Source organism: Neolamprologus brichardi, chromosome 6 (assembly GCF_056152115.1).
Source record: "Neolamprologus brichardi isolate AB-2024 chromosome 6, ASM5615211v1, whole genome shotgun sequence".
Lineage (NCBI taxonomy): Eukaryota > Metazoa > Chordata > Actinopteri > Cichliformes > Cichlidae > Neolamprologus > Neolamprologus brichardi.
Window position 1 is genome coordinate 3,355,289 of NC_142109.1, and position 25,520 is coordinate 3,380,808.

Here is a 25,520-nt window from a genome sequence, read left to right on the forward strand (position 1 = left end):
TAACTGCACCTGTAATAAAGGTTGATGTGATTATGATAACACCTGTAATACAAATTATAACATAATGCCAACAGCTTCAATAAATACTTTGATGAAATGATGATTAATGCAATGATAAAGATGATGGTTATGAACAGTAGAGGATCACGGTTGTTCAGCTTTGGGTTTTGCCCTTGTTCTTTACGCACTGAAATTCCTCCAGATTCCTTAAATCTTTTAATTATGTTATGCACTGTTGAAGGTGAAATATCTAAATCTCTTCATTTCTTTCTTTGAGGAACGTTATTTTTACACATTTCTATAATTTTCTCACGTATTTGTCGGCAAACTGGCGATCCTCGGCCCATCTTTGCTCCTAAAGGACTAGACCTTTCCTGGATGCTGCTTTTGAACCAAATCATAAGTACAATCATCTGTTGACATCACCTGTTTCAAATCAATTCATTATTTAACCAATTTAACTGATTACTAGCCTTAAATTGCTCCTGTCTAAACCTTTATTGGAATGTGTTGCAGGTCTGAATGACAGGAAAGGATGTATATGTACAAATGAAAGAAGCTGATCAGACAAAACATGAAATATTTTGTGTTCATATTGTCTGCAATGAATAAGTCAAAGTATATCTAGAAATCAGTACTTTCTTCTTTTATTTGTTTTTCCACACTGTCCCAACTTTTTGTGATTTGGGTTTTTATTATCTTTAAAATGTAGGATGATAAACTGTTTAGCACAAAAGCTCAAAATATAGCCCTGAACATTCATGGAAAAGTGATTAACACAATCTCATTATCCACTTGTGTAGATGCACAAATTCTCTTTCTCTCTCTCCATATCCACATATACACACAACTTAGTTTGGAATATATTATTAGTTCAAATTCAGTATTTACTGGTAGAAAATACAGAGTTTCTCCTTTGAAGTAGTTTTTAAAAAAGCAACATCCTTTAGAAAAGGAGCTGAATCTTTTAACATTTATTATAAAAATTTATTATTTATTTTATTATTTTTTCCCTTACTTTCTCTCTATTTTCTTTCTAGTTATTATAGTTGTGATCTCTCTGTTTAATATTGGTATTTTTATTTTTATCGTCAAGTTTTGAGGTTTCTGTTTTCATTCCTCCCCCTGTGTTCCCCGTCCTCTTTCTAGTTTCCTGTGTTAGTTATTTGTGAAATCAGTCTTTTCTCCATGTTTCTTAGTTTCCTCAGTCATATTTCCCTCTGTCTCTCTTTCTCTCTCTATTTTGAATCAGACTCTCATTGTGTTTCTCATACTTCCTAATTTATTTTGACAGTCTCTTGTCCCGTGTACATTGTGTTGCTTCCAAAGTCTCGTCAGTTAGATTTTATTCAGCTGTGTTCCCCAGATGTGGCAGGCAGGTAGGTTAGGACCCAAATGTAAGACTCTCTGTCCTGATTCTCTCCTGTATATTGGCTCTCTCACTCTGTCTGTTGTTTTGATCTCCCTCTTGCTCTGTGCATCATTTGTTTAGAGCCTGCAGTGTTTGTATCCATGAGTATCTGCCAGTTAAGTTGGATTAAGTTATTTTTATTTTCCAGCAATGAAGCTGTTGTTCAGTCCAGCCTGATAATCTTACATTTGAGTCCTGACCTACCTGCCAGCCACACACAGTACTTCATGACATTTAAAGCTTCCTTTCTATGTAACCTCAATATTCCCATCAGTTTCCCCCTAAATATTTTTATTATACAAGTTGTACTGATGAAAATTCACAACTAATAGATCATATTTTGTCTTTCTTATGTTTTGCTTTGAGAACGAGCTGGCTATTCACGGTGAAAATCTTGTCCAACAGGTCCAGCTGGGTCTGCCAGCATTTGGGTTGTACGTGAAGGAGAGGATCTTTCACTTTATGGTTTTTTGACTGTGTCTGGAAACACAAAGTTCTTCTGCAAGGAAAAATGTGAGCGAGCAGAAAACATCCTCATTAAAACAGATGAAACCACAGCTCAGAGCGGCAGATACAGCATTGAATACAAAGATGCAGCTTCAGGAAGAGGAAGCCTGAGCTTTACCATCACAAATATGAGAAAGTCTGACTCAGGAATGTACCGGTATGGTTTGGGCAAATCTTCAGCTCCAGATTCATACTCAGACTTTGAGGTCAGAGTTTCAAATGGTGAGTTTCTACTAAAAGTTACTAAAGTCAAAATTGGGAAACCAATCACCTACTCTCATACCTCCATAAGCTCTCAGGCTAAATACAGTCCTATTTAAACTCAGTCACTTTATTTATTTATTATATAATTCATGGATGTTCATCTATTTAACAGAAATTGCTAAAAACTCCAGAGTCTCCCGTGCACAGAGTGAGGGAGAAGAAATCTCATTTCCATGTGCCACTACTGTCCAGGCACAGAGGAAGTTCCTTTGTAAGAATCCGTGTGAGAAAGAAGGAAATATCTTCATTGACACAACTAATGACAAAGTTCAGAATGGCAGGTACAGCATTAAATACACAAAAGGATCTGTGTTTGAACTTCGAGCAACCATCAGACATTTGACCAAGTCTGACACGGGACAGTACAGGTGTGGTTACGGGGACCCTTTATCTCCTGATTCATATGACACTGAAAATATTTTGGTTGTAGATGGTAAGTTTCTTTTCAGAATAATAACAATTCTTGATATGTTCATATCTTGTTGTTAAAATGTTGCAAATTAGGGATTAGATTAAAATGCATAGTAAAAGATGCCAGTCTTTCTACAATTCTCTCTGTTTTGTTCGTTTTCTGCCCGTCCTTTCCAGCACTGTAGCAATCAGAATTATTGTCTGAAGACCAGGAAAAATGCCCAACAGATTTATTTTCCCAAGTGGACCATCCTGGCTTTTGATATACTGGTAGATGGTCAGGTGGCCAGGAGAGGACAGAGGTGCAATGCTTTCCCTGCACCTGTAAATTTTTATTATAATTTTTTAATTATGATTCTCTCACTTATTCACAGACATTTGGGACATTATTGGACACAATATTCATTGTAATTGGGTCTTTTTCAGTTACGTTGTTAAATATATATATGCGCCCCCTGGAAGCGATATTTATTTCTTTAAGAAAATTATAGACATGATGGTAACAGAGACAGTAGGTTTTCTAATTTGCGGAGGAGATTTAAATATACATCTACAACCAAAGCTAGATATTTCCAATAGAAAAGCACAGAATACCAAAACATTAATTAAGAATATAAATACATTGATGAAGGAGGTGGGACTAATTGATATATGGAGAAACTTGCATCATACCTATTTTTCCTCACCGCACTCGTTACACACAAGAATAAATTATTTTATTACCTTTGGGGAAAATAAAGATAGAATAAACACTTGTGAAATTGGAGCAACAGACTTAAGCGACCATGCACCAGTATACCTGTCTGTTGATTTAAACCTGCAACCAAAACTCAATAATTGGAAATTAAATTCAAGCTTACTGAATGATCCACACTTCAAAGAACAAATTAAGAAAGAGATTCACCTCTATATGGAAACTAATGATAATGGTGAGGTGTCTCCTCCTATTCTGTGGGATACTTTAAAAGCTGTCCTGAGAGGGAAAATTATAGCAATATCCGCTTATAAAAAAAAAAGATGAGAAATAAAAAATTAGAAGAGCTACAAAATAAGATAGAAGAATTAGAGAAAAGGCATAAAAGAAAAACAACACAGGATATATTGGAGGAAATCATCAAAACAAGAAATGAAATAAATGATTTGACTACATATGAAATTTAAAAAAAATAATGTTTCTTAAACAAAGGTATTACGAGGGAGGATCTAAAGCAATGAATGTTTTAGCCTGGAAACTAAAAAAGAAAATGGCAGATAATACAGTTCACAAAATTAAACATCCAGTGACAAAATTAATAAAAAAAAAATAAACTAGTAGAAGTTCAGAGTGCATTTGAAACATTTTATAAGACTCTTTATGCTAATAAGACAGAGAGTAGTATAGTTGAAATGAACAGTTTTTTAGACTCTCTCGATTTACCAGTACTGAATGAAGAACAGAATAAAACTTCGATTGAAGATATAACAGAAAAGGAACTAAGAATAGCAATAAGGAGCTAAAAGAAGAATTAATACCAGTGATGCTTCTCACACTGAATTGGGTCTTAAAGAAGGCTCAAGTACCTTCTAGCTGGAAAGAAGCAATTATCTCTGCTATCCCAAAAGAAAACAAGATAAATTAGAATGTGTGTCATATAGACCAGGGGTGTCAAACTCAAATATACAGTGGGCCAAAATTCAAAACTGGATCAAAGCCGCGGGCTAACATTAATATTCATTGAAAAAAAATCTTCCTCCAAATATAACAAGGAATCTTTTCTTATGGACTCAAACAAGTTTTGCTGAAAAACTGAATATGGAAAGCAAAGCTTAATACTAAACAATATATATAACTTATATAATCGTATATATAACTTAATATTGCACACATGCAAAATCAAAATTCCAATTAAATAACACATCAGTGGAATTCATTTCTTAAATAAAAAATGTATTTGCAGCCTTCTGAATTAAATTTTTATCATTTTATCATTTATCAAATTTTCATTATATTCTCCCACCTGTCCAGAAAGCTCCTGTTTTCTGCCTTTCTTTTTGCCATTTTGGGATAGGTAGCATGGCAGTATTTGCATGGTTGCTATGACTATGGTCAACAGAGGAGAGGGTGCTAATGGGTCCTGTCATGACTGACGTGCCAAAACACCAGCAGAGCATTCTGGGAATTGTAGTATTAGCAGTACATGCACTGTATAATACTGACAGGCCAGCTCTAATATAAATTTTGTATGGCTTCGCGGGCCAAATGTAATTAGGCTGCGGGCCAAATTTGGCCCGTGGGCCAGAGCTTGACACCTATGATATAGACCAATATCTGTTCTCAATACAGATTATAAGCTGTTTACATCTATAATGGCTAGACGATTACAAAAGTTCTTACATAGTCTAATTCATAATGATCAAACAGGTTTTATTCGAGAGCGCCAAATACAAGATAATGTACGGCGGACACTACAAATTATTAACCATATTCAAAAGAATAAAGTAGAAGCAATGGTAATCAGTATCGATTCAGCATTCGATTCAGTTAATTGGAACTTTCTTTATGGAGTCTTGCGTAGATTTGGCTTGCATGAAATAATAATTAAGACAATACAGGCACTTTATGATAACCCTACGGCAAGGATTAAAATTAATGGCTACCTATCAAATAGTATTAAGCTGCAAAGAGGAACAAGGCAGGGCTGTGGATGCTCACCATTATTATTCGCGTTATATCTGGAACCATTGGCTCACTATATAAGGCAAAACAAAGAAGTAGAAGGTATTAATATCCATGAGAAGGAGCATAAATTAGCCTGCTATGCAGATGATATTTTAATATTTTTGGGTCAACCATCAAACTCTCTACCTAACTTAATGCAATTATTTGAATACTTTGGTCGACTATCAGGATATAAAGTTAATATGAGTAAAACACAATTGCATAAGTACAACTATATTCCATCAGAAGAAATTAAAAATAAGTACCAATTAGCATGGCAAACAGAGTACTTTAAATATCTGGGAGTCATAATACCTAAGGATCTTACAGAACTATTAAAACGAAATTACTTAATACAAAAGAAAATCCAGGAAGATATAGCGATTTATATTCGAGAATAGACTCAATTAAAATATATATTTAAATATAATATATATATTAAAATTATATCTATTTCAAACATTACCAATAGAAATTAACCAGAAACAATTTAATGAATGGGATAAAATTTTGTCAAGATACATATGGCAAGGAAAAAGGCCCCGAATTAGATTTGAAACCTTACAACTTAACAAAGGAAAAGGGGGGTGGGGCTTACCTTCTCTTAGGGATTATTATTGGGCAGAAAAATTAAGGCCTATGATATGTTGGTGTAAAAAAAATTTGTGATGCCAAAAAAAGCCATTACAAAAAATTCTTCTGAGAGCCAAACTATGAACATGTGGATAAACATCACAATGGACATTTACAGGATGGAAAAAATGAGCGCAGATGAGAACTACAAGAGGGACCTGTTTGTATCACGATGGAAGAAATGGATGGACTATATTAAAAAACGCAGGCCATTTTTTGATTTTGACGGTGTTAACTACTAGAACACTAGAGGAAATATTAGTTATATTAATGGAAACAAAAACACACTCCCTACATGCCTTTTCTATTTTTCTTTCTTTTTTTTCTTTTTTCTTTTTTTTCTTCTTTCATTCCTTTTGTATGGATATTTTAGTTGTTTAAATACAGAAAAAAGAAAAATACATGTAGTGACAAATTGTTGAAGTTGATGGTATTGTACAGTGATTCCTAAATGTCAATTAAAAAAAAAAAAAAAGTAATTGGGTCTTTTCAGTTTAAACCTTTTGCAAACATATTTGAGATTCTTGACGGGTTCCAGTCTCACTTTAAAGAACAGATTTAAAGAACAGTATTATGCTGTATTCTGTCTCGTTCTCTATGAAACATGTCTAAATGGAATCTTAGAAATTGAATTCAGATCTATGAAAGTGAATATAAATAAGTCTGTTTTCTGATTTTTCTATAATGGGCTCTGTGTTACAGTGGTGACTTACACTTCTACTCAGGTCTGCGCCTTCAAAGGATCAACAGCAGAAATACACTCCAAATTCAGATACCTATCGACTATAAATGACATAAAGACAAGAATCCAGAAAATGTTCTGGTTTACTACAGTCAAAGATAATGAGCCTGTGGACCTGAAAACAGATCCAGAGTATTCAGGTCGAGTTCATTATCAGTGTGAAAACAACGACTGCACTCTGAGAATCTCAGACCTGAGAGAGAGCGACTCAGCTGAGTACAAGTTCATGCTCATAACAAACGATCCAGGAGGGAAATATACTGGATCACCTGGTGTCACTTTGACTGTTACAGGTAAAAAATATTTCACTGGAATTCACTTTAAACATTTCCATGTGTATTTGTGCAGATGTTGAGGTATTTCTGATATAATGTCATTGTTTTTTTTTACTCCCAGATCCACAGCTCCAGGTACATGTGAGGAGATCAACAGTAAACTCTTATTCTAACTGGACAGAGCTGACATGTCACAACAACTGTCAGCAACCTGATCAATCTTCCTACATCTGGTACAGGAATGGACACAAACTTTCATCAGAGGAACAATATTTACAACTGAACACATTTGATACTGTAGACAGTCTTTACTGTGCTGTGAAAGGATATGAGACATTCCCTTCTCCAACAGTGTGTGAGTTCACTACTTTTTGTTTCATTAAAGGAATTATATTTAATTTTTCTTTATTTACGGGAATGTGTTTGTATGCTACTTTAGTCAAAATCCTTTCTTTTAGGGGGTTTACAATGTTTTCTTTTTAGAATATAAATTTTTTACATTTGTTTTTTTATGACCATGTCGTCATTCTTATGTTTCCTCCTCCAGATGCTCCAAAGCTTCCCTCTGTGTCAGTGAGTCCCTCTGCTGAGATAGTGGAGGGAAGTTCAGTCACTCTGACCTGTAGCAGTGATGCTAATCCAGCAGCTAGTTACACCTGGTACAAGGAGGATGTCATCAGCCCTCTCAGGTACCGAAAACAACATTTTTTCAGATACATCCGGCCTTCTCAATCTGGAAAGTATTACTGTACAGCTGAAAATAACCTGGGACAAAAGAGATCTGAAAGCAGAACCATTGATGTGAAATGTGAGTAAAATACATTTATAAGCTGTAAATTCTTTGTTCTCAGTTGAACAGTTAACATCAACTTTAGAGATGAGATTTAATTCATCATCATGAAGAGTGAAAACAAATTTACTGTACAATCATGTCTGTTTATTACAATATACGGACGTTTGACAAGGAAATAGGAAGGTTTCTACATATTATTGTTTTATAATTTTTGTAGTTAGAAGCCTGCAAAGACTTGAGTATATTTATAACCAACCATGTTGTCATTCTCCTTATTTCTCCTCCAGATGCTCCAAAGCTTCCCTCTGTGTCAGTGAGTCCCTCTGCTGAGATAGTGGAGGGCAGTTCAGTCACTCTGACCTGTAGCAGTGATGCTAACCCAGCAGCTAATTACACCTGGTACAAGGAGGATGTCATCAACCCTCTCAGTTACCAAAACCAACATGTTTTCAGCTACATCCAGCCCTCTGACTCTGGAAAGTATTACTGTACAGCTGATAATAACCTGGGACAAAAGATATCTGAAAGCAGAACTATTGATGTGAAATGTGAGTAAAATACATTTATAAGTTTTAAATTCTTTGATCTCGATTAAACAGTTAACATCAACTTTAGAGAGAAGATTTAATTCATCATCATGAAGAGTGAAAACAGATTTACTGCACAATCATGTCTGTTTATTACAATATACAGAAGTTTGACAAGGAAATAAGTAAGGTTTCTGAATGTTACCTTTTCATAATTTTTGTAGTGTTGTGAGAAGCCTGCAAAGACTTGAGTATATTTATAACCAACCATGTTGTCATTGTCCTTATCTCTCCTCCAGATGCTCCAAAGCTTCCCTCTGTGTCAGTGAGTCCCTCTGCTGAGATAGTGGAGGGCAGTTCAGTCACTCTGACCTGTAGCAGTGATGCTAACCCAGCAGCTAACTACACCTGGTACAAGGAGGATGAAAATTTACCAAAAGCATTTGGACAGAACTTCACCGTCACCAAGTTCAGACCTGAGCACAGTGGGCGTTATTACTGTGAAGCCCAGAACAAGCTGGGACGTCATAACTCCACCTTACAGCAGACCATTGTGCCAGGTAATCATTTATATATACATACTGGAAACACTCAGAAAGGAGTGCAGTCAAAAAGTCAGGCACAATCTACATTCATGCACTATGGCTAATTATTGGATGGCACTAGAATTTATAATAACAGATCACTGTCAAAATACCTCAGCACAGATAGAACTGTATTACTACCTAAATGTACACATGTACAAGTATTTATTTTGCCAAAACATTTCCCCTTCAGTGTTGTATGGACTCATAGTGCTGCTGCAGATAATTAAACCAGAGCTGATTTTAAAAACTTTGCTCTTTTGAATCTACACTAATCCATCATCATCTTTAAAAGCATATGTTTGTATGGTGTCTGTCCTGTGAGGGCCAAATGTCTCAAAACAATCATTAATGAGTTCAGAGAACCAGGCCTGCAACTTGATTTACAAAGATAATTTAAATATATTAAAAATAAAATACTGGCTGCACCTGTAACTGTTCAACTTGCCTGTTTGGTTAAACAGAATATGGCAGGAGTCCCACTGTCTGCTGTCAAGGCTTTCCTTATTCATGTGCTAAAGAGTCCTAAGAATCAATATTGTAACTTATCTATCACGATGACAAGAAGCATGTTTATTGCTAATGCTAGTCCTGTTTCCATGCAAAAAGCAGATTGTAACTGATCTCAGAATACTGAAAGCAGAGCCAGTGACATTTTTAACCTCCTGTTAAAAACCAGGGATTTATCGATAATGCCCATGTGCACCCAGCCAGATAAAGCTGCAGGCCACTCAGCTTGAAGTGATTTTTAATCAAATGCAGACGAGGCTATGAAATTAAGATGTGCTACAGTTTTCAGTGGAATAAGGGGCGCGCCCAGTTAACCCTGTTTGCAGAGACAATAGCCAACTGCTGCCACTGTAAAGGACGAATGTTTATTGTAGGGTTTTTGCTTTACAGTATAAAGTGCATTTAGACAACTGACATGAGACCTCTAAAAGTTGATTCTGTTCATCTGGACGTTGCGTTTTGTGGGAGAAATGTTTCGTCACTCATTCAAGTGACTTCTTCAGTCTCAGCTGACTGCAGGTTTCCCCAATCTTCTAAACAGTACATTTGCAAAATGACTGAAACCGGCTCCACTGAAGGAACAATGGGCTGGGAGGTCAGTTCCTTAATCTTAATTATGCAAATTCTCATGACCATTGATCAACAACCACTGACCAAAACCCACTGATCAATGGCCATGAGTACCATTCACAGAGAGTTGGGGAATGGCTGCAATCACAGCATTGTAAGATGGTGAAAGATGAACCCTTAGGCCCCCTCCTTGATTCAGAGATGGTCTTTCCCTTTTCACGTAAATGGCCTCCTTGACTCCACGGTCAAACCAGCGTTCCTCCCTGTCCAGGATGTGTACATCCTCATCATTGAAAGAGTGTCCACTGGCCTGTAGGTGTAAATAGACTGCAGAGTCCTGGCCTGACGAGGTAGCTCTTCTGTGTTCGCCAGAGGTTGTTTGGTTTCCCTGATGTATAAATCCTGGCAATCCTCCTGAAACTTAACAGCGTACACTATGTTAATCTGTTTGTGTCGGGGGACCCGATCCTTGGGGTGGACCGATTTTTGGCGCAGCGTGTTTTGGGGTTTAAAAGCCACAGAGACCCAGTGTTTAGAAAAAATGCGTCTCAGCTGTTCCGATACTCCTGACACATATGGGATCACTACAGGTTTTCGCTTGGGCAGCGGTTGTCCTTCTCTCCTGGATCGGCTGGAGCTTTCTTTAGGTGCCTTTCCCGCTTTGACAAAAGTCCAGCTGGGATAACCACATTTAATCAAGGCCTTCTTGATGTGCCGTTCTTCTGCCTCCCTGGCCGCTGTGTCAGTGGGGATGGTGTTCGCTCTGTGTTGTAGCGTCCTGATGACACCCAGTTTGTGCTCCAGTGGATGATGAGAGTCAAACCTTAGATACTGATCCGTATGTGTAGGTTTACGGTACACGTCAGCTTTTAAACGTCCCCCATTACTGATGGAAATCTCACAGTCTAAGAAGGCTAACCTGCCACTTTTCATATCCTCCCTGGTGAATTTGATGTGTCGGTCCACCGAGTTAATGTGATCCGTGAAATGTGGTACGTCCTGAGATCTGATTTTCACCCAGGTGTCATCCACATATCTGAACCAATGGCTGGGTGGTATTCCAGGGTAGGATAGCAAAGCCCCCTTTTCCACTTCTTCTATGTACATATTGGCCACGATGGGTGAAACTGGGGATCCCATGGCACACCCATGTTTCTGCCTGTAGAACTGACCCTTGAAGACACACATGAAGACACAGTTCATAAGGAAACACATTTGGTCGATGCTGAGAGGGGTCCTGTTGCTGAGGTTGGTGTCATCCTGTAATCTCTTACGGACTACCTCCAACACTTCCGTGACTGGGATGCAAGTGAAGAGAGATGTAACGTCATAAGAGATCATGGTTTCATCTGCCTCCATAATGACATCTCTCATCACAAAATCCAGGGTGTTCTGGATGTGGTGTTCAGAGCTGCAAATCTTAATTTGCATAATTAAGATTAAGGAACAGGCCTCCCAGCCCATTGTTCCTCAGTGGGCTGGTTTCAGTCATTGTGCAAATGTACTGTTTATAAGGTTGGGGAAACCTGCAGTCAACTGAGACTGAAGAAGTCACCTGGATGAGTGACGAAACATTTCTCCCACAAAACACTACGTCCAGATGAACAGAATAAACTTTTGGAGATTTACATTCCTGGATGATTGAGAATGCATCAAGTCAAAACTGACATGACAGAAACTTTATGAAAACACTGTTTGAGATTAACAGAGTGAGATCACGTTACTCTGCTGTGTTTAAATAGATTTCTATTTTTATTTTTCACTGGAGAAGAACTTGGCTTCTCTAGCCTAAAACTCCAACACTGTTCAGGCCATACACAGGTCGAATGTTATGGAATACTCAATTAACTATTAGTGCTTTACTTTGATCTTGATCAGGAGCAAAGAAGATAAAAGCTGCTGGAGTAACTGCTGCTGTTCTCCTGTCTGTCACATCCCTCCCTGTCTTCCTTTGGATTCGGTGAGCAGATCTGTCGCATTAAACTTTTACTTTTCAGTCATTGTGTTGTTCTTTTGTTCATTATCATTTCACTCCTCAGAAAAAAGAGGAATTCCAAGGAATCATCCAAGACTGAAGGCAGAGCAGACAACAAAGAACAGGTGAAACCAGAAATATAATTGCAGTAAAAAAAAATCATCATTCACCATTCTAATCTAAGATCATTTTTTTTCTATGCAGTGTCTCTCTGATCAGGAGGAGCCACAGGAACAGGATGATCTTCAGTATGCCAGCATCCACTTCTCTAAAAACCAGGCAGATCCTCTCTACAGCAACACCAGTTCAGCCCCACAGACACCTGGAGGAACAGAAAGTTACACTTAAAAACTGAAAACTATTTGAATGAAAGAGTCCAGGCAAATAACCACATTGTATCACATCATCTCAACGAGAATAAATGTAACAATCTTTAAGTTGTTGAACTTCACGGAGATCGTACATGATTTAATTACGCTCACCGCAGAAACATAAAATTTTTTTTTAATTACAAGTTTGACTCTTGTTAATATAAAAACCACCTACTTTCACCTTTTTGAGTTTACTGTGTTACACCGCTGTTAAATTAAATTAAAAAGTACAGCCCTGTGGTGAGCAGCTCCTCACATAATACGATGAGCCTCACTAGAAGATTCAAATTAAATATCTGGGAAATGCATTGCCTGCTTTAGCATTCTTCTTCTGTTTTTAAGCTTTTTTTTTCACCATCATAATATAATTTCATGCTACATACTTAGAATCAACTAATTTTTGTCTATGAACCAAAAGTCATTGATGAAGAGGATCCATCCAGGCTGCACCCTGCAGTCAACAAGATCTGGTCAACAAAGCCATAATTCCCATTAGCAGAAAGAAGCTGCATCATGGGAGGTTTGGTCTGTTCACTCAGTGAGCATCACAATTTAGCCAGCATGGCGGCTACTGGAGCTAGTTCTCATTTTCACAAACCACAATAATCTTTTGCTGCTCGTTTTCTTTCCTTATCACTTGTAGAAAATTACACGTATGTGATCAAACATGATTATCATAGTCTGTTTTCTGATGTTTGATATCCTGATGTATTATTATCATAATCACATTTATTTCAAACTGCACAAAGAAATTGACTTTTTTAAATGATTAACTTTTTTAACAAATCATTAAATAACACCTGATTTTTCAAAGCACTTCATCACTCTGATGTCTCACAGTGATATAAATGGTTTATAAAACATTACTCTGATACATCTCAACTTCTATGTGACTTTAATTTTCCGTGGTACTTTTTTTTGTATCAATAAAATTGTATAATATCAAGTTATGTCATGTTAATGCTGACTGGTTATTTGATATAACAGATCCAAACAGAGTACACGATCTGAATCTAGGTAAAATGGTGAAATGTGTTTGTTTTGAAAGAAAATTACAAAAATAACATTAAATTCATTACAAAAAATATAAATTATAGTGATTAACAGAAATATTCACAACAAATTCTCTGTAAAAAACCCTTTATGTATTGTCACAAACTGGGTCAAGGGGCAAAGAGAGAGTTCATAGGTACATCTTTAACTGAACTCTTTGTATCATGATTGTCCCATACAGTAGAAGACACATTAGTAAAATCATTTAGCTACATTTATTTGTAAATTTACTGCTATATTTTGTGTTCTGTGCAAATGAACACTGTCAAAACCACCAAAACAAAGCACCAAAAAATGCCTTGAAATGTAAACAACATACATTATTAAAGTGACAGAACTTCAGGTTACAAAAAGACACAATCACTAATTAGTGAGATACACGACTCTCACAATAATCAGTCAGATGTTACAAATCCCACATGTTGGGATTTATCATAAAGACAACACTAAATGCACTTGTACAGCTAGCTTTCTTCATAGACAAAAGCTCTTCCCAAGTTGGGCCAAAAATAGACACGTGTTTGGATAAGAAAAAATAACTTCACCAAACATGGTGGAGGAATTATTATGGTATGGCTGGGTGTGGCTGCCACTGTTGATGATGTGACTGTGGATATAAGCAGCAGACTGAATTCTGAGTACAGGTATACACTCTCTTCTCAGATTCAACCAAATGCTGCAAAACCAATTGGATGGTCCTTCAGATTGCAAATAGATAATGAATCAAAGCAACTGGAGAGTTTCTCAGTATTCATCAATGGCCAAGTCACCAGCTGATCTTAACACCTAGGAGCATCCTTTTCAGTTACAGAAGACAAAACTGAAGTCAGAGAGACCCACAAAGAAACAGCTACTAAAGGTGGCTGCAAGAAAGACCAGGCAAAGTGTCTCAAGAGAGGAAACTCTTAAAATGGTCCTGATTTTTTTCTTTCTTTCTTTTGTTTTACTGCCCTCTAGTGATCAAATGTTAGCTTGCAGCTTTGAGTTTCATCTCTCAGTACTCTCTCCACTCTCCCTGGGTGAAAAATCCTTTAAAGAATTTGGCCATTCAAAATAAATAAACCTGTTTGTATATTGATAACAAACACCTTAAGGTCTGATTTAATTCCACAGTAAGCACAGACCTTGCCCCAAATCCCCCCTAACCGGGCTGGCCCACAGGTCACATGGCCCACAGGTCACATGACCCCTACTTAACTAGAAACCATGCTTTTTTTTTTTTCTTCCCCTGTCATATATAATGAGTAATACATACAAATCATTTCAGTACATAGGTATGTCCCCCAATGTCCTGTTCGGGGAGCAATTACTTTCTATTTGTCTGATTGGATTTTTTTTTTAATAAATCAGTGTCATGACTGTGAGCCCCACCTAATGTGTAACCAAATGGAAGGCAGGCAGGATAGTGAGGTGAGGAGACATTACTGCCAGGCAACCCTACATCTGATATGGCTCCCCAGTACCATTCCAGCCTTCCACTAACACCTATAGTGGATCCTGTTGTGTCATTTGTAAGTATAATTGTCTTTATGTAGGCTAGTGCTATGTAGGGCTGCAGATATCGATTGTTCAGATAAGAAATACTTATGTCTGAGCAATAATAAAAAAGAGAGTATTTTAAAATGAATTGCTCATTGACTTCCATTTCAGAAAATGCAATGTTTTAAATTTTAACTGGATATAATGGTTGTCAAAAAACAACAACAACAACAACTAAACCCCTTTAGGTAATTTAATACCAACCATATCATTTTTTTTTAAAGAAAACCATTTTTAAAGCAAAAAAAAAAATCAAAGATCAAAGTCATTGCAATCTAAACTAAGACATAAAAATGTACATTTATCTTCTTAGGCAGCTTTCTGACATTAATGAGGTAGATTAGGCATGTTTTCATTTTTATGAGTTTTTGTGAATGTGTGTGTCTGCAGGTTTAAGTGTACAAGTAAATAAAGGAGTTTGTGTCTGTAACCCTTTAAAGGAGTATGTGGTGGCTGCAATGAAGAAAAGCAAGCAAACAAAAAAATATTAACACAATTTATATAGCACACTATTTTACATTATTTTACTTTCAATCTAAAAAATGTTTAAAATGAATATGGTCTAATACAAGCCCTCCTTTAAACTCACCACTGTTTGCTGCAGGTACTGCTACAGCACTCCTACTCTGGAGTTTATCACATCAGTGCACTCCTGACCAGCGGACCTATTTTTGAACAGTAATAATAATTTTTTGGACATCAGGTCATCCTGCATACTAAGCCAACATATTGAGGTCATAGTTCTTTTGCACACATCTCTGTTTCACACTTTAATATCGTCTTCTTTTTGTCTTGATTTATTTATTTGTACTATTTGTATTTTATATGTTCTACTTCTATTGTATATATTAATTGACATCTCTGTGGGGACAGCAAAGAAAGAATTGCATTGCACAGAGAAATCCCTTTTTTCCTTTGGACACATGACAATAAACACTTTGAATCTTGAATCTCTTGAATCTACAGAGCTGCGTGTTAAACTAAGATAAGATGAACAAACAACTTCTGTTGAGAATTTTTTATAATTGAATTATTCAAATTACTCCATTTCAGATTTCAGATTGTAAGTTACCAGAATACTGGAGATGTCATAGGATCCAGTAAATATTCCAGTAAAAGCTGACGTACTGAAGCAACTTCTTCACTCAACAAAAATTGAAAAACAATCTGACATTTAGAAAACCGTCACTCCTTTCTTGCTTCCTCTTCTGTAGTGCTAGCCAGATTTTGCTAGAAAATTTTAAATTGGATCTATTTAAATGTTACAGCTTCCCCTCCCACAGCCAAATAAAGGAGATGTGGAAATTGCTTTAGTCTGTTACAGATAAAAGATAAGTTTATTGTGTTTTTTGACCGAACAGGTACTCTTGTGTGTTCTGTCTTGCAATCTAAGAGACGCAGCAGCAGATTAGAATCACATATAGAAAGACTTTATATACTTTCTACATCACCAAATTAATACATGGATATTCCCTGGACAATGTGACACAAAGTTTGCGCTCCATTCACGGGTTTTAGCAAAGTACACATAGCAACCTCCACATATAAAACATATTACACCAGTAGAGAATCTGTAATGCACATAAAATAAATATAAGAGACTGTCATCAATCGCAGAACAGTAACCAGACTCCTCTATAGCTCTGTGGCTGAAGAGTTCACTATATACAACACTTACTCATCATCAAGCCAGTCTATATCTGGAAAGAAATGTTTCAATATTCACCTCTCAGACTCACCAACATGGCCACCCACTGATGGCTCCAACCCTGGCGAGCTGCTCCCCCCATCACCCTCTCTCCACATTCTCCAAGTAAGGACTGATTGGAATCTCAACAATCAGTCAACTTTTCAACGTACATCAAGATTTATACACCTGAGTCACAAACCCAGATTCCCTGTGATGTCCCCATTTTTACTTTATAATGAATATTATTACTATGGAAGGAGGACACACACACACATATTATAAACCCTCTGGTGACTGTTAACATATATGTGTAATGAGTATATGAACCATTCTGCTTGATTTAGCTGCTGTCAAGTTTTAGCAAACAGTAGCTGTAGGGCTCAAGTGTTGGACCGGGCATGACAGAGAGAAGCAGAGTGTAGTTTGAGATTCTTTCTTCCCTTAGAGAAATAACACAGGCTGGCGACCTTACTGCAGACAATAATAAAAGGCACTAATTTACATGAGGAACAGATCATCAGAGAGAGCAAAACGAAACAAGTCTACCACCCACGGTGAGCTGATAATCTGGAGTCCGTGCTGATCCTTTCTCAGAGCAGTTTATTGCACTGATGATTAGCAGGTGACCTGAAGAAGAGGACAGAAGGAGAAAGTGACAAATCATGTTTATTTTAAACTGGTCTGGTGTACATTAAGATTCAAGAAGTTTATTGTCATGCCACAAAACACAAGTGGTTACACAGAGCAGAGCAATGAAATTCTTACTTTAAGAGTTCCCTTCACACAACTAAATAAACAACTAACTAAAATAAAGAATAAACCTAACTCTGAGCATAGAAAATAAAAAATCAAGTAAAACAAGTGCTTATGTAGCACTTGTTGCTTATGTAACTATGTGTGAGTGTAGTCAGAATTTAAAGTGCAAGTAGTTATGCAACATTGTCACAGTGGTGATACCTACAGAATATACAATATTAAAATTGTATTGTATGTATTGTATTATATTGCATATAAATGTACAAAATTTGCGAATTTACAGGTCAAAGATAATCACTGTTCAACAATAAGTCAGTGATTTAGTAGCCTGATGGCCTGTAGATAGAAACAGTCTTTTAGTCTGGTTGTCCTTGCTTTCACACTCCTGTAGCATCTGCCAGATGGCAGGACTGTGAACAGTGTGTGCTGTGGGTGGGTGATGATGCTGTGTGCCCTTTTCCTGATCTGAGTGTTGTAAATGTGGTGTAGTGGTGGGACGGGTACTCCACAGATGAGTTTTGCCATTTTAATGGCACGCTGGAGAGCTTTCCTGTCCTGAGTGGTGCAGTTCCCATATCACACTATGATGGAGTTTGTCAGGATACTCTCTCCACTGGGCATCTGTAAAGGTTGCTGAGCAGTTTGGAGGTTAATCCAAATTTTCTCAGTTTCCTTTGGAAGAAGAGTCGTCTTTGAGCATTCGTGATGATCCGCTGTATGTTATAGGTCCACGTGAGATCCTCACTGATGTGGTTGCAGAGGAATTTGAAGGTCTTCACCCCCCACCACCTAAATCCCTTTGATGTAAAGTGGGGGGTGCTGGTCTCTCCTTATCCTCGGGTCAATAATTATCTCCTTAGTCTTCTCAAGGAGAGATTATTTTCCAGGCATCAGGACACCAGCTGAGCCAAGTAGTATCCTTCAAGCTTCAGTCTGTACTGCCTCATGGCTTCCCTGATGGATCTACGTAGGTCATATGTGGCCTTTTTGTAACCCTCTGCGTCACCAGGGACAAATGCAGTGGAGCGTGCATGCAGCATGGAACGCAGCTCACAGTTCAACCATGGTTTCTGATTTGGATAAGTTTTATAAGAATTTGGTGGGGACAATATTATCAATGCATGTGCTGATGTAGCTGGTAACCACTGATGCTTATTCCTCTAAATCCACAGAACAGTCCTCTCTCAAGGCAGCAGTCTTAAGCAAATACCCCAGTTTGTAGCATCAAAGCAGTCCTGAATCAGTCTCTTCACTCTAAACTTTAATCATTTTACTTACTGACGGCGCTTGTTTGAGGAGCCTGCAGCCTGGATAGAGGGACACACAAAAGTGGTCCAAAATGGAGGCGGGGCACTGCCTTGTATGCGCCCCTTACTCTGCTGTAGACGTGGTCCAGGATGTTGTTATTCCTTGTCGGAAAGCTCACTTATTGATGGATCTTTGGAAGCACAGTCCTGACGTTGCAGTGATTCAAGTCCGCGGCAACAACATACACGGCATCTAGGTGAGCGGTCTCGTGTTTGCTGATGACGTCGTGCAGTAGTCCACGCGCTGTGGTCCGTTCGGACCGCGGCGGTATGTAGACAGCCAACAGAAACACAGCGTTGAACTGCCTTGGTAAATAAAATGGTCTGCACTCCGAAGTCCGCACAACTGTGTTTCTCCACCACCTGAGTGTCCACACACCATCTGTTGTTGACGTAAACGCATACACCGCCAAGGCTGTTTTTACCGGAGGCAGATGTGCGGTCTCCGTGATGCCCGGAATGTGTTTGTAGCGGAATGCCTGAGTGTGGCGTACTTGCCGTATTTCCGTAAAAATCAGAGCACAACATTAGGCAGCAGTGGTCGTGTGGCTCTAGCCTTCAGTTTAACATGTAGCTCGCCTCTCTTGTAGTGATGTGTCATAAGCAAGAGCGAACTCCCATCGAGTGAGAACAGGTGTTGTGCCAAAGAGTGTTCGCCTGCCAAAAACTGATTTCCGGTGGTTCCCAAAAGCAGATTGCTCGTATTTAAACTGCTATAAATAACTTGTTGCTGTATAATATGTGTCAAATGTATCCCTCGTGAATGATATGAAGTCATTTTGAGGCACAAACAACATTCCGGTAAGAAGGCAGAAGGTGCAATCAATTTTTAGCAGTGACTTATCCTTCATTTATCCGGTTTTTAAAAAATCTCTTAAAAATGTGTTTTTTAAGAGTAATCTTAATCTTTTGACAAATCTGATCTGTTCAAAAGGACATCAGAAATTGCAACAAATATAACAATAGTTCTGCAAACATATTTTAAGTGGACAAAAAGGGCCGGATTGGTTATAATGTAAGTACAATAACACAGAGTTACAAAGATAGGCTACTTCAAAAACAGGTCATTTTTAAATTTGATATATAACAGCTTTGTAAACCATGTTCACCGAAGTCTGTAAACCAATGTATGTAAAGATATTACACATTTAAAAAAAATACACGGAAACGTTGGAAATCCGTTTTTGGCAGGCGATCACTTTTTGGCACCGGTTCCCCACTTTTTTAAACATGTGGTTTGTTGTGTTGCCACAATATTTAACTCTTCCCACATACATTGCACACAGCTATGCTGAACATAAGCGCAGTTATGATCTGTGAACAAAGTCAAGATTGTGTGTTTTGTGCCTCAGGTTTCTCATTGACTCCCACGCTTGCGGAGCTGTAGCACGCACGTGAATGAGAGAAGGCGATTGTAGTTCCTATTAACAGGGTATTGCTGACTGTACCGTTAATTGCTGAGTTTACTTTTCTTTGTATGTCATTTTTATGATAAAAAAAATGTAATCAAATTAGATATTGATATTTTCATATGGGAATTGATCCTACAACATGAAACGCTGGTATTGGAAGTATTGATATTTCAGGATCACATCAATACCCCTCAGTGAGTGAGTGAGACGGTAGACGGTGAGCAGGAGAGTGCGAGTGCATCGCAAAAACACATAAATATGACTGTGTGGCGGACCACCAGGTGGCTCCACTCACACCCAAGTTGAAGGGAAGTGAGGGGTGGAGATTTTGGCGCTAACTATATGTGATGTTCTGAGAGTCAGTTAATAAAGTTGGAGTGACTGAGACACTGAGACCTCTCCTGTCGTTATCACATACCTCCACAACTGACACTCGTAAACAAAGCAGTGTCTTGCTTAGGGATGGGTACCGGTGTCCGGTGCCATGATGGCACCGGTTCTGACATAAACGGTAGTAACCAGACCGAAAAGCAGCGCACATTTCGCTGCTTTATTTCGGTGCTTTTTTTTCCTGAGATGTGATACACTTTGAATTCTAGCCAATCATTTTACGTTTCCGAGGATAGTAGGCGGGTCCAGGTACGTACGTTCTTTTAGAGCAGAGCTACAGGTTAAAAATGCCCAAGGCGAAGCGGTCAAAAGTCTGGCTGTACTTCACAGCAAAAGATGCAAACTCAGCAGCCTGCAACAAGTGCTTTAAGGTGATACTGTGGAAAGGAGGTAACACCTGAAATCCGATGAAACACCTGGCGACGCATAGCGTTTTTTTAAAAGCCGAAAAATGCGCCGTATTTGATAGCTTGCTGCGAGACCTCACACCGAGCACATATACTGCAGGTGTGGTGCCTGTTATCGGACCAAGAGTTAGCAACATCCCCCAAAAAGCTGAAGAGTAGAGTCCTGGCCCCTAGCCCTGCCAGTGTAGCAGAAATGATGAGGATGATGATGGCAGCAGCAGCCGTTCTTCTCTGAAAGAAATTGTTTTTTATTACATTTACAGTGATTTTATGTTAATTTACATTTGAAATTTAAAATCACAGTCGATTTATGTAAATTTAATGATATTCTAGAAGAACAGTACAAAACTGTAAAATACACAGTAAATACTTTTATATTACAATTTGTTTTACAGTGTGGTGGACGGCCACTCTGAGTACTTGAGTCCGGGGGTGATGTGGCCTGCCGGCTAGAGTTGGTAGGATCACAACACAGAAGAAAGCTGCAGTTCAAAAGGTCTGGACTGAGCCCATGGTGAACTTTTCCGATATCCCAAAGTGCTTCTCTGCTGTACGTGACCCTTGAGTACAGGCACTGAATATTCGCCACACTCATTAGCACTCGAATAGACAATAAATACAGTTGGTGTTGTGGGCACGTCGCAAACACGTCTGCCACAATGTGCACCATGATATTTAAGTGACACTCAATGCATTCCTCTTCTATTCTGCATTCCTCTTTCTGCCTTACTCCCCCCTTACCTGGTCACTGTGTGTGTGAGTGAGTAGGTTTATTCTGGAGCTATGAGATCCTCTGAAGGGCGAGGCCATTCAAGGCCTGGTTCCCACTGGATTCTTGGCTTACTCATCAAACAAAGACTTAACTACATTACTTAAAAAATGGTTCCTCTCTCCATTCTTCATGAGAAAGTTAGAGCAGGATTGTAAACATGTTCCTTATTTTGCTCCTCAGACTTGACTTTGCTTCTTCTTAAACACGGTACTGAACTTTAAGCTCTTTCAGATTAATCACATATACAGAGGGTACAGTCAGGTGTATTTTAACAGTTTCTGCTTTTACTTACAGACCTCAGGAAAAAAGTTTGACAGCTCTTTGAAGACAGCTCCATTGTGGATTGTATTTAAAGGTGTTGCTGGGACTCATTTACTTCAAATACACATTAGCAACCAACAGTTATGTTTTATGGACTTGGAGAGATGAGAGGAACAGCTATAAGTTTAATTGCTGCAACCTGTGGACTTCTTGTCCTTCTCAGTTTAACAGGCAAGTCTACTTTACAGTATTTATTGTAATGTCAAACAGAAGTGATACATGAAAAATATTAATACAACCACAAAGAAAAAAAAAGAATATTTTTACATACAACCCCAAATCAAAAGAGTTAGGACGGTATCTGATGAAAATGAAAATGAAAACAGTATTCCAATGGTTCTTGCAACACGTTTTTTTTTTAAAAAGTTGGAACATCCTTTAGAAAAGGAGCTGAATCTTTTAACATTTTTTTATTATAAACATTTATTATTTATTTTATTATTTTTTTCCTTTCTTTCTCTCTTTTTTCTTTCTGGTTATTATAGTTGTGATCTCTCTGTTTAATATTGGTATTCTTATTTTTATCGTCAAGTTTTGAGGTTTCTGTTTTCATTCCTCCCCCTGTGTTCCCCGTCCTCTTTCTAGTTTCCTGTGTTAGTTATTTGTGAAGTCAGTCTTTTCTCCATGTTTCTTAGTTTCCTCAGTCATATTTCCCTCTGTCTCTCTTTCTCTCTCTCTCTTTCTCTCTCTCTGTTTTGAGTCAGACTCTCATTGTGTGTTTCTCATACTTCCTAGTTTATGTTGAACTTGGTGTTCGCTCGCTCTGTGGTATAGTATCGCTTCCTGTTCCTGCTCAAACACAGTGGTGTTTCTGAGTAGCTTATTTGCTTAGCAGTTTAATTAACAACTTTTAAATACATTCTTTTTTTTCACAGTATAATCTTCACGTGCTTCATCCGAAGCACACTTTCTGTGTACTCACTACCTAATTTATAGCCAAAGTATTCACTCACTGTCTCTGTACTGTTTCGCTAGCTTAGCTCGTAGCCGACCCGTTAGCACCATGGCTACTTCACCTGTCCCTTCTGCACTTTCTTGCTCATTGTGTCAGATGTTTAGTTACTCCTCGGCCTCCTTTAGCAGTAATGATATCTGTAACAAATGTAGCATATTTGCAGCTCTGGAGGCCAGGATTACTGATCTGGAGACTCGGCTTTGCACCCTTCTCTCACCCTTAGCTAGCCAGGCCCCTGTAGCTGGTGCAGCCGAAGATAGCGTAGGCCCCGCTAGCTGTTCTCCGGCAAATCCCAAGCAGCTGCGGAAAGAAGGCGGCTGGGTAACGGTGAGGAGGAAGCATAGTACTAAACAGAAGCCCCAGGTACACCACCAACCCGTTCATGTGTCTAACTGTTTTTCCCCACTCGGTGACACACCCGCTGGGGGTCAAACTCTGGTAATTGGTGATTCTGTTCTCAGACATGTGAAGCTAGAGACACCGGCAACCATAGTCAATTGTCTTCCAGGGGCCAGAGCAGGCGACATTGAAGGAAATTTAAAACTGCTGGCTAAGGGTAAACGTAAATTCAGTAAAATCATAATTCACGTCGGCAGTAATGACACCCGGTTACGCCAATCGGAGGTCACTAAAATCAATATTGAATCGGTGTGCAACTTTGCCAAAACAATGTCGGACTCTGTAGTTTTCTCTGGTCCCCTCCCCAATCAGACCAGGAGTGACATGTTTAGCCGCATGTTCTCCTTAAATTGCTGGCTGTCTGAGTGGTGTCCCAGAAATGATGTGGGCTTCATAGATAATTGGCAAACCTTCTGGAGGAAACCTGGTCTTGTTAGGAGAGATGGCATCCATCCCACTTTGGACGGAGCAGCTCTCATTTCTAGAAATATCGACAAATTTATTAAACCCCTCAAAACATGACTATCCAGAGTTGGGACCAGGAAGCAGAGTTGCAGTCTTACACGCCTCTCTGCAGCTTCTCTCCTCCTGCTACCCCCCCAAAAACCCATCTCCATAGAGACTGTGTCTGCTTCCAAAAAGACAAAAAACAAACTAAAAACCAGCAACAAACAACTTAAACATTTACAAAGAAAGAACAATACAGTATCCACATCTGAACCAAAGAGTAAAACAGTGAAATGTGGATTATTAAATATTAGGTCTCTCTCCTCCAAGTCTCTGTTAGTACATGACTTAATAATTGATCAACAAATTGATTTACTCTGCCTTACAGAAGCCTGGTTGCAGCAGGATGATTATGTTAGTTTAAATGAATCAACACCCCCGAGTCATTCTAACTACCAGAAATCTCGAAGCACAGGTCGAGGGGGCGGTGTGGCAGCAATTTTTCACACCAGTCTATTAATTAATGAAAGACCAAGACAGACTTTTAATTCATTTGAAAGCCTGATGCTTAACATTGTCCACCCCAGCTGTGAAACTCAGAAACCAGTCTTACTTGTTATCATCTATCGTCCACCTGGGCCTTACACAGAGTTTCTGTCTGATTTCTCAGACTTTATATCTAATTTAGTTCTGAGCTCAGATAAAATAATTATTGTGGGTGATTTTAACATCCATGTTGATGCTAAAAATGACAGCCTCAACATGGCATTCAATCTGTTGTTAGACTCAATTGGTTTCTCTCAAAATGTAAAAGAACCCACCCACCACTTTAATCACACTCTAGATCTTGTTTTAACATATGGCATAGAAACTGAACATTTAACAGTGTTTCCTGAAAACCCTCTCCTGTCTGATCATTTCTTGATAACATTTACATTTACAATAATTGATTACGCAGCAGTGGAGAGTGGACTTTATCAAAGTAGATGTCTTTCTGAAAGCGCTGTAACTAAGTTTAAGAATATAATCCAGCCACTGTTATCATCGTCAATGCCCTGTACCAACACAGAGCAGAGCAGCTATCTGAACGCTACCCCAACAGAGGTCGATTATCTTGTTAATAATTTCACCTCCTCACTACGTACGACTCTGGATACTGTAGCTCCAGTGAAAACTAAGGTCTCTAATCAGAAGTACCTGACCCCGTGGTATAATTCTCAAACACGTACCCTAAAGCAGATGACTCGTAATCTGGAGAGGAAATGGCGTGTCACAAATTTAGAGGATCATCATTTAGCCTGGAGAAATAGTTTGTTGCTTTATAAGAAAGCCCTCCGCAAAGCCAGAACAGCTTACTACTCATCACTGATTGAAGAAAATAAGAACAACCCCAGGTTTCTCTTCAGCACTGTAGCCAGGCTGACAAAAAGTCAGAGCTCTTTTGAGCCAACCATCCCTTTAACGTTAACTAGTGATGACTTCATGAACTTCTTCACAAATAAAATTTTTATCATTAGAGAAAAAATTACCAATAATCATCCCACAGATGTAATATTATCTACAGCTACTCTTAGTTCCATTGATGTTAAGTTAGACTCTTTTTCTCCAATCGATCTTTCTGAGTTAACTTCAATAATTACTTCCTCCAAACCATCAACGTGTCTTTTAGACCCCATTCCTACAAAACTGCTCAAAGAAGTCCTGCCATTGATTAATTCTTCGATCTTATATATGATCAACCTATCTCTAATAATCGGCTATGTACCACAGGCCTTCAAGGTGGCTGCAGTTAAACCTTTAC

General features: G+C 38.3%; 1 protein-coding gene across 1 annotated transcript in view; it reads left to right on the top strand.

Moving 5' to 3' along the window:
- Positions 1–1,366: 1,366 nt before the first annotated feature.
- The window catches only part of LOC118455962 (basement membrane-specific heparan sulfate proteoglycan core protein-like), a 37,430-nt gene continuing 13,276 nt past the window's right edge, over positions 1,367–25,520 (top strand). Inside the window, exons 1-9 of the mRNA XM_087842391.1 lie at positions 1,367–1,379; positions 1,817–2,140; positions 2,295–2,615; positions 6,627–6,959; positions 7,063–7,296; positions 7,489–7,749; positions 8,022–8,282; positions 8,561–8,814; positions 22,504–22,522. Coding sequence (XP_087698517.1) covers positions 1,367–1,379; positions 1,817–2,140; positions 2,295–2,615; positions 6,627–6,959; positions 7,063–7,296; positions 7,489–7,749; positions 8,022–8,282; positions 8,561–8,814; positions 22,504–22,522 — 2,020 coding nt within the window. The remainder of the gene's footprint in view (positions 1,380–1,816; positions 2,141–2,294; positions 2,616–6,626; positions 6,960–7,062; positions 7,297–7,488; positions 7,750–8,021; positions 8,283–8,560; positions 8,815–22,503; positions 22,523–25,520) is intronic.